Below are 9,778 nucleotides of genomic sequence, written 5' to 3'. Positions count from 1 at the left end.
TCGGGAGGGTGGCCAGAGCAGGCATCCTGACCGACCCAGCTCACCCTCTCTCCCCTCTGCTCTCTCACAGGCATCAATTCCTTCATGGTGTACATGGCCTACAAGGATTTGTACCAGATGTCCAACACCGAGGTGAGAGCCCCTTTGCCACCGTGGCTGTGCTGGTGCCAGGGGCAGCAGGGGGTGGGGGCACGGGGCACCTGGGGCTGCCCTGGGCTCTGTTGTGCTGCCATGGGTCAGCTGGGCCCCTGCACTGCAGGCGAAGGCAGAGGTGTGGCATGGAGATCACCAAGAGCATTTGCTGGTGACTCTGTCCTTCAGAGAGCTGGTCCTGCACAGCCAGAAGAGCTGGTCCTGCACAGCCAGGGCACTGCCTGGCATGGTCACACCAGGCCCTGCCACTGCCAGGGCCGCGGGGCCATGGAGAGTGCCAGGGCTGTGGGCTGCCTGCTCAGTAATCCTTTCTGGTCTCTCTTTTAGCTGTATGAGATATTCAGTTGCCTGGCAGAGCTGGGTGCCATAGCTCAAGTTCATGCTGAGAACGGGGATATAATTGCTCAGGTAACTAACTGCTCCTGTCACGCAGGGACCGAAAATCTATCCCAGTCAGATTTGGTGTGGGGCATTGCTATAATGGCCCTAACGCTGCAAGGACATCCTTTACAAACTGATCTCTGCTGCTCTGCAGCAATATCAAATTTAGCAAGGTGTTTTGCTGTGAATATGTTGTGCATAAGTGAATTTGAAATAGTGAATTAGTAATTATCTAAATGGAAGAGAGTATCCATCAAGTATGGTACATTTGTTCCAGCCGCAGCTCTTTCCAGTGTGGAGAGGCAGAGACCTTTGCCTTGCACATAATGAGCCAGGAGAGGTGAAGTGCATTGAGAAGTGCCATGACAAGAGAGGAATTTTCTCTCTGTAAGCAAGCAGCTGGCTAATGAAGCTGGATTTGCAAGGGAGTTGTTCTGAGGCATGTGCTTTGGTGATCAAGTGGGTAGTCCCACTTGATCCTAATACACTGCTAGTGGGTAGTGGTGTATTGACCTGCTGTATTGTAATTGGTGCTGGATGGCAGAAAGTCCAAATGTTTTGATTTTCATTAAGACACAGGAGACATCACTCGGTTAAGTTCTGCATCTACTTATTTTTTTCTGTCTCTTAGTCTTGGGAGTTGAAGGAGCATGAACCAAGAGGTCATTCTTTGAACATCCTCTCAGACTACAAGAATGTCTTTCTTTGAACTTTTTAGAGGTGCAGTGCATAATTGGATGGCTCCTTCACATGAAAATGATCAGAGGAATTGTATTGGCTAGAGCTTACGTCTACTTCAGCACCAGCCTAACTGTGAAATGCCCCCAAACTATTAATTGGTAGCACTTCACAGCCCTGGGAATTGGAGGGGCTGGGGAGTTTTGTGCCCCTTTTTTGCCTCCACACTGTGCTTGTTTCATCAAAGAGGTTTCGGTCAGTGTCTGCCCACCCTTTTCCCCATCCTCCTTCATTCTCTCTCAAACCCCCCAAGGCTGCAGCAGCCTCTCACCATGCCTGGTGGTCCCACAGGACATAGAGTGATGGTGGTCTTGAGGGAAGGGCTTGACACAGGAGGGATCTGCTTTTCTAGTTGATAGTTTCAGTCTTGTAACATCCCTCTGTCCTTTCAATGTCCTAGGAACAAGCCAGGATGTTGGAGATGGGAATAACAGGCCCCGAGGGCCATGTGCTGAGCAGGCCTGAGGAGGTAAGAGGCAGAGAACAGTTCAGCCTTGCTGCACTGAAGAGCTTTCCCGGTCACAGGTGGGCTCAGTGTGTGGAGTGGGGCCAGGCAAGCATTGGAGCAGGAGTGTGTGTATGTGTATCCATTTATACAGGCACTGCTGGTTTGTTCATCATCAGCCCAGGAAAGAGCGAGGTGCATGTTTGTGACAAACATTTCTCAGTGTTGCTCGAGTTGCTCAGGAGAGACAGAACCCTTGTTCTGAGCCTGAGAGAGAGGAATCCATCAATAAAAAACAGCTGTAGCAGCCTTTGGGGTGGCTTGGGGGCAATTGTCTTGTGTAGGTGACTCTACAAATGTGACAGGCCTGAGAAGAATCGAATGGTGAGTCTTAGTTCCTCTGAAAATTCACCGTTCACATCTGAATGCTGACAAATTCCGTCCTCTTCCTGCTTAATCTCTGCTTAGCGTCTAAAATGTGTTTCAGAGTCAGATGGACAAAGCCATTGGTGGAAGGAGAGGGGGAATTCCCTGCTTACAAATCATTCTCAGAACACTGATTAGATGACTACTAATTTTAGCTTGCACGGTATTTTTCTGTTTGGTCCATTAATCTGAGTTGAGTCTAATTTTAGAGAGGTTTTCTTGAGATAACTCTGTGCTGAGAGGTGCTTTAACTTTCCACAGCATGTGAAAGAAGAAAACTTTAGGAATTTGGCACAATAGCAAGGCTGAGTAAGGAAGGACAGGGACAGATTTATACTACAGAGTCTGCTGACATAAAATCACTTGACTTAAATGAAAAGCACAAGAGGTTGGCTGTCGTAGGGCTGGTAACAGCATATATGGCCTAGTGTAATACTGTGCTTGTTCTCTTTGAAGTACAAGAGTGCAGAGCATTTTTCTGTACAGGGACGTGTGCTGGTTTGAAAGCAAACCAGTGAAGAGTCTCAGTGTCAAATATAGTGACTCAGAGTCCTTCTGTGTGTAAGCTACCATTTATTTTTATGACTCTAGACCTGTTGCCACTAGTTGACAAGCTAAGGTGCAATTATGGAATGCTGTGGTTGTGCCAGGATTTGAGAACTGTCTTGTTACCATAAGACAGCACTGCAGATCTCATCCAGAGCCAGTAAAACATTGCTGAGTGTTTGATCTTGAAATGCCAGCAAAGCATAAGGCAAGAAGGCTCTAGATATCATCTGTTCAGACAAATCCAGATCTCATTGCCTTGGAAAATAAAAAGTGTCCCTCTTCCAGACCATGTTCTACCTGGGAAAATGTTAGGTGGAGCACAATTGACCCTACTACCCCATAAAGCCCACAGGTGCATGGCAGAGCACTGGGAGAGTGATCTGCAGCGCTGGTGTGTCCTGGAGGGATCTCTTTAACCTGGGGGTTAAAGACATGTTCTTCTATCAGGTGATGGTGGTGTCTCACTAGGGCAGGATGGTGCTCCTCCAGACTGTAACCTGCTGGGAGGGTATTCAGTGATGGCTGCTTGCTCCTGTCCACGTGTGAAACCCCATCAACTACTCCAGTCCATAAGTGTGCTGATAAAAATGTTTGATTGTTAAAATTCCTATGTAAAGAGTCTTTAAGCAGAAGAGAAAAACCTCTTTTCACCATACAGCAGATAGTCCTGCAGAAGTATGAGAAGCATAGGGGCATATGTGTGTCTGGGTGCAGAGCTCTGCTTCTCCTGCCCTGGGACAGCTCGGCTGGCATAGCCCCAGCCCCAGGTGCTGTTGCCAGCCGCCCAGCCTGCCCCGGGGCTGCATCACTCCTGTCTTTTTAAGGCTTCTGTTTTGAACTTTCTCATGCCAGAGCTGGAAGCCAAACTGTAGAGCAAATGCTGGATGAACTCTGGGGTTGAGTTCAGGGTGAGCACAGGCTGATGTAATTGCCCAAAGATATCCCTCCTGATGGAAGTCTGCCCTCCACTAACAGCAGGACAGTGAGATGGGGCTGGTGTCAGCAGCTGCACCGCAGGATGGCCAGGCCCCAGTGCCAGCAGCCTGCCAGCCTGCAGCTCCCTGCAGCCAGCCACGAGCAGGGGATGTCTGGGTAAACCTCCCCCGGCTGTGGGACAGCCTGGAGCAGGGAGTGTTCTGGAAGGGCCGACCCTCCTGCGTACTGTCAGGCTGGGCAGTCCCTGGGCTCCTCGGGCTCGCAGGAGAGTTGGAACTAGGCAGCAGAAAAAACAGCAGATGCAGCTCTGTGCCGGCCCCTGAGCAGGGTCCGGGTAGTGCTCCTGTGCCAGGCACTGTGTTGTTGTAGTCTGCAATTTGGGCTGGGCCTTGAGGAGACTGAAGCTTCCCTGCTCGGGTCTCTCCAGGGGGGAGCAGGGATCCCGTGCTCAGGGTCTGCCCTTGGAGAGTTGAGGGTAAAATCAAGGGCGCAAGGTGTCAGCAGCAATCTGTACTGTGCTGAGAGGAGCAGAGGCTCTTTCCTGCCTGCTCTGTGCTCCTCTGCAGCTGTGTGCCATCCTCTGTTCCAGCTGGAAGCAGAAGCTGTCTTCCGGGCCATTACTATTGCCAGCCAGACCAACTGCCCTCTCTACGTGACTAAAGTGATGAGCAAAAGTGCTGCTGACCTCATCTCACAAGCCAGAAAAAAAGGTGAGTGGTAGCTGGTGCTGCACTCAGCCCTGCTGCTACCACTGGGGTCCTGTATTATGTGGTCCCCATGTCCTGATGGTTGTTTGCCAAGACCACTACTGTGCCTTAAGTGCTGTCTAGTGCTTCCTGTTCTGCTGGGAAACAGTTAGCTCAGGGATTAGCCTGACCCGTGAAGCGCAGGGGGACACTGCACCAGGCCACACGGAGCCACCTCCTGTTGCCACGTCAGGTAAGATCAGTATCTGGGGCACAGATAGGGGCAATGCTTTAAATGCCACAGTTTGTCTGTGGCCGCGAAGGGCTCGCTGAAGGTACTTGTTCTGTGCACATGCTAGTGGTTTGAGCTGCTGTGCATAGCTCTGGTCTCTGAAGTGTCTGGGTGCCTTTTCGGGTGGCTGGGGTCTCCATTTGTCACTGGGGTGGAGCACAAGGACACCCCACAGGCGTGTGGCATGTCGAGAGCTGCGTTCAGTGGGCTCTATGCCCCAGCATCTGTGAACGAGAAGGCCTGTGCACTAGTCCTGTGCCCTTGAACAGGAGGACCCTATGCTGATGGCAGGCAGGGCTTGCTGTCTCTCCTGCCTGCCCCAGCACTTGGGGCACAAGCAGGCAGGGTGGGTCTGGATGTTCTCTGGGCATGGCAGGCTGTTGGTAGTGCTGTGGAATGGAGAATGCCTCCAGCTGCCCCGAAACAGAATCCTGTCTGTGCTCCTTTTCAGGCATTGTGGTGTTTGGTGAGCCCATCACGGCCAGTCTGGGGACTGATGGGACACACTACTGGAGCAAGAACTGGGCCAAGGCTGCGGCATTTGTGGTCTCTCCACCACTGAGCCCAGACCCGACAACTCCTGACTACATCAATTCCCTCCTGGCCAGGTGAGTGACAGCTCTGCTGGGGATGCTGTTAGGGGCAGGTGGACTCTGGATAGGGAAGGAAGAGGTTAGGGAGTACCCAGGCAGTGTAGACATGCAGCCTGAACCACTTCACTGTAGGTATTAATGAGCTGACTGGTGAAACGGCTCTGACTCAAAGCCATGGTGTTTTATCCCTGGGAGTGAAGGGAGGACAGGGAAGGCACTTAATCTTAACATCAGTAATGAGGAAAATGCCAGAGTAAGTAGTCGTCAACCATTTTAAATGCCCTGAAGAAGGCAAAGAAATGAGAACCAGCTAACACAGACTTGTCAACAGAAGCATTTACCAAGCTGGAGAAGTGGGGAATGGCTGCCTGGATTGGGATGCTGCAGGAGAAGGCGTAGGGGTTACAGGTGTCACAGGCTGGTGGAGGTCCCAGTCCATACAAAGCGGATGTGTTCTCACACCTGTACAGGTGAGCAGTGGCAGAGCCTGCAGAGTGCAGGAGGCCTCTGGGAGTAGCTCCTGCACGTCTGGCTGGGATGGTAGGTTGTTTTTTCAGCTGGAAGCAAGGGTGTGAGGAAGGGATTTGTTGAGAACAAAGACGAACAATAAAAGCAGTAAAGCAGTTTGCTGTGACCTTTCACAGTGGCACTCCACTCTCACTGTCAGCCACTGGGGATGCTGCACATTCCTGGCCCTGCCCTCGTGTCCCTCATGCACCCCTTGGCCTGTGTCTGTATGTGGTGGCTGCTCCCTGCTAGCCAGGGGATGGTGGCACTGAGGGAGTTATAAGTGGAAATGACCTTTGACATAATGCTGGACTCAACCTCAGTCAGGATGAGCCATCAGTGAGAGGTGTCTCGGCAGCAGGGTGTGTTGGGATAAACCAGGGTTGTGTCGGAGTGGAGATGCCATGGCTGGGTGTGAGAGAGGTGCCAGAGCATTTGGGAGCTGAATATGCAGCTCACCCTGGATTTTGCTGTGGTCAGGGATCAAGAGATGCTTCTGCTCAGTCTGAGTGTATAAAATAGGTGCAGGTCTTAGCGACTGGCAGGGAAAAGTGAGCCAAAACTCCTGAACTGGCTTTCTGATCCTTCTCTTCCAATTTAGCCCAGGCCTCAAAAGAGAGACAAGCACTTGTCAGTCCCTGCAGCCCACAGGTGTCTGTCCTGACACTTTTGCTGTACGGTTTCCTGTGAGGTGCAGCGGGAGGAGAGGCTGTGAGGCTCCAGCTGGGCTGGATGACTTGTTTTCCTCCACTGGGACAAATCTGGTGGAGATTAGGAAGCACGTTGTGTCATCAGCCTGGGCCTCTGGCTGTGTAGTCCGTCAGACATATGGCAGAAATTATCAGAGGAAGGTGGAGATGACCAGTGGATTAGGGCTGATTCACAGCAGAGTCGAGCTGTGTCTGCACTGCTCAGGTGCTTGAGTCTGCTCGCCCTGCGTGGGCAGCGCTGGGAGCTGGGCTGGCTTGGTCTGCTTCCTTGTACCTGGCACTGATGGCTTTTCAGCTGCTGCCTGTCCACTGCTCCCTGAGGACCCAGCAGCAGCTGGGTGACTTCCAGGGAGCCGTGGTCAGCTCCTGGCCCTGCCTTGGCTATTGGCAGCTTGCTGGCCCTGTTCCTGAGGAGCAGGATGGGTCAGGGCATCTTATCTGTCCAGTGACCCCTTTGGTCAGAGGGGTCTGGACAATGGCATGAGGCAGCAGCTGCTGCAAAGCACCTGAGAGTTTCTGAGACTCTTGGAGAGAGCTGCTGCTGGGGAGTGCTGACTCCCTGCACTGCCTTGCAGCAGGCTTTTGTGGGGCAGAGGAGGGCTGGGCTTGCCCTCGGGGTGCAGGAGCTGGCAGTGCACCACACAGGGGCTGGCTGGTCAGCAGTCCTGGAGCCGTTTCTTCCCTTTGTGGCAGGAGGGCTCTCCCAAGCAGACCCAACAAACTGCCAGGTATGGGTTTTCTGGCTTGCACTGGAATGTTTTTTCTCGTTGTGCTGAGTCTGGTGTGGAAGGGCATCTTCTGGCCTGATACAAAGGCCACCCTGTTCCCTGGGAGCTGAGCTGTTGACTTCTCTCGTGTGCAGGATGCTGTCCGTGCCCAGGTGGGCAGTGTGGCACCCCCAAGTGACACGGACACCCCAGGGGCTGGGTTGGGTGGAAGCCTTCAGGCTGAGGGGCCGTGGAAATGAGGGTGCAGAGTAAAATATAACTGAGCTGGGGGTGGCCGTGGCCAGAGGACATCCACGTCCCTCATGCCCCTGCTGCTGTCTGACTGCAAAACAACTGATGATGTGTTTGTTCCCACCACCCCTCAGTGGGGACCTGCAGGTTTCAGGAAGTGCTCACTGTACCTTCAGCACTGCGCAGAAAGCCATCGGAAAAGACAACTTCACGGCAATCCCAGAAGGGACCAACGGCATAGAGGAACGAATGTCTGTCATCTGGGACAAGGCAGTGGTGAGAGTCCTTCCAGGGAGGGGCGGAGTGGGCAGGGCTGGCAGGCACCTCGCACAGAACTGGGCACTCAACTGCCTGGGATGTCCCTCCCTGGCTCAGAGTCAAATGCAGCCAAGCAGGAGAGGTGACTGTCACAGGTTGGGGCAGAATAGCCAGGGGCTGTGACTGTGCCCCCGTCCTCGCTCTGTCTGACACCAGTAGTAAGATCAGCCTCAGCAGCTGGGCCCAGCCAGCCAGTGGCTGGGGCTTCCTGGGGCTCTTACTCTCCCTTTCCCCAAAAGAGGATTTAGTTGTCTTCATGTCTGAGCAGGCCACAGGAAAGATGGACGAAAACCAGTTTGTGGCTGTGACAAGCACTAATGCTGCAAAAATCTTCAACCTGTACCCACGGAAAGGGAGAATAGCTGTGGGCTCGGACAGCGACCTGGTTATCTGGGATCCTGATGCAGTGAAGATCGTCACGGCAAAAACCCACCAGTCTGTGAGTCTGTGCTCACCTCTGGGGATGCTGTGGGTGGGGTCTCTGTAGAAAGGCTGCCTGGCTGCTGGGAGCTTGGTGCTGCCCTGCCTGGCTTCGAGGAGTGGGGACTGAGCCCAGGCTCTGGGCACTACCAGCTGGGACTGGTAGTTGCAGTCTATGACTGTGAGCCCTGGGCTCTGCACATGGGGCTTTTCTTGCCTCGCTCAGGTGTTCTTCTATCCCTGGCCCACACAGGTGTAAGGACACATATTTCTCCTTACCTGGGTTCCTCTTCCGGGCACAAATTTTTCCTGAATTTGCGAGCATGCTTTGTTCATGCCTTACCTCAAGCGTAGGTCCTGCCCTGCTCTGTTCTCGGAGTCTTTCTTCACACTGAGCTTCAAAGCAGCAGGTCCTGGTTCATGTTCGTGACTCCGGCGTGAGGTGTGGGGACTGACCTTCTCTGAGTGGGCAGGCAGTGCTCATGTCACTCCTGACTGTTATCCCTGGGCTGCTGCAGGCGGCCGAATACAACATCTTTGAGGGGATGGAGCTCCGCGGGGCGCCGCTGGTTGTCATATGCCAGGGGAAGATCATGCTGGAGGATGGCAATCTGCATGTGACCCAGGGGACTGGACGCTTCCTGCCCAGCAGCCCTTTCCCTGACTATGTCTACAAGCGCATCAAAGCCAGGAGAAAGGTGAGGACGTGGGGATGCCAGCGGAGCTGGGACCCTGTTAGTCCAGTCTGCCCTGTTCCTTAATAACTGGTTGGTTTTCCTCTGCTGTTCTCACTGGACCCTGGAAACTGTGCTGCAAACTGGTGTAATTTGAACGAACACTTGGGATAGCTGAGGTTTGGGTAGGGAGCTTTGCCCTCGTGTTGATGGTGTGCCATGCTAGGGGCAGGTGCTTCTCAAGGTCAGGAGTGGTGATGCCTGTCCCCGTTCCATCCTGCTGCAGCAGGAGTCTGGAGGGAAATGCTGAGTTTAAAATTGCCTTCTTCACCCCCATCCGTGCAGCATAAGCCCCACTGAAGCCATTACCTGTTGCCCTGGCCCTGCACACCTTGCAGGGCGGGGGTGAAGGGCAGGTGGTGGGGCAGTGCCGGGACTCAGCACTGCAGGGTGGAGGGCACGGGGCTGGCAGTGTGAGTTCCCTCTGCAGGGGGCTGGAGCCAGGGGTGGCCAGAGGGTGACGCTCCCTGGGCGCAGGAAGGTGTCACTATCCTCTTCTCTCTGGTGACAGATGGCGGAGATGCACGCTGTGCCCCGGGGCATGTACGATGGACCAGTGTTTGACCTGACCACCACCCCCAAGGGGGGCACCCCTGCGGGGTCAGCCAGGGGATCCCCCACACGGCAGACCCCCCCTGTCAGGAACCTGCATCAGTCTGGATTCAGCCTGTCAGGTGAACACATGTGGGGGCTGGGCTGGGCTGGGCTGGGGCAGGGCCACTAGCCACGTGTCCCAGGGGCAGCTGGGACGTGGCCTGGGACAAGCTGAGCACAAGAGTAAATCATGGCAGGGTGGGACCCTGTGTGTCCCTTGAAGGACATAGCTGGAGCTGCACCTTGCAGGAGAAGCAAGGCATACTGGGCTGGGGAGGCGCGAGCACAGCATTCGATGCTGCTGTTGCTGCGCGGGTCTGTTCACGGAGCGTCTGCA

General features: G+C 54.0%; 1 protein-coding gene across 1 annotated transcript in view; it reads left to right on the top strand.

Moving 5' to 3' along the window:
* DPYSL3 (dihydropyrimidinase-like 3) overlaps window positions 1-9,778 on the top strand; it is a 15,529-nt gene that overhangs the window by 5,037 nt on the left and 714 nt on the right. The window contains exons 5-13 of the mRNA XM_009071495.1: window positions 71-132; window positions 481-561; window positions 1,673-1,741; window positions 4,218-4,338; window positions 5,058-5,214; window positions 7,510-7,651; window positions 7,962-8,132; window positions 8,632-8,811; window positions 9,359-9,521. Coding sequence (XP_009069743.1) covers window positions 71-132; window positions 481-561; window positions 1,673-1,741; window positions 4,218-4,338; window positions 5,058-5,214; window positions 7,510-7,651; window positions 7,962-8,132; window positions 8,632-8,811; window positions 9,359-9,521 — 1,146 coding nt within the window. The remainder of the gene's footprint in view (window positions 1-70; window positions 133-480; window positions 562-1,672; window positions 1,742-4,217; window positions 4,339-5,057; window positions 5,215-7,509; window positions 7,652-7,961; window positions 8,133-8,631; window positions 8,812-9,358; window positions 9,522-9,778) is intronic.

The sequence above is a fragment of the Acanthisitta chloris genome, unplaced genomic scaffold (assembly GCF_000695815.1).
Source record: "Acanthisitta chloris isolate BGI_N310 unplaced genomic scaffold, ASM69581v1 scaffold31793, whole genome shotgun sequence".
Classification (NCBI taxonomy): Eukaryota; Metazoa; Chordata; class Aves; order Passeriformes; family Acanthisittidae; genus Acanthisitta; species Acanthisitta chloris.
The sequence above is the reverse complement of the archived record's forward strand: the minus strand, read 5'-3'. Positions and strand labels throughout refer to the sequence as shown.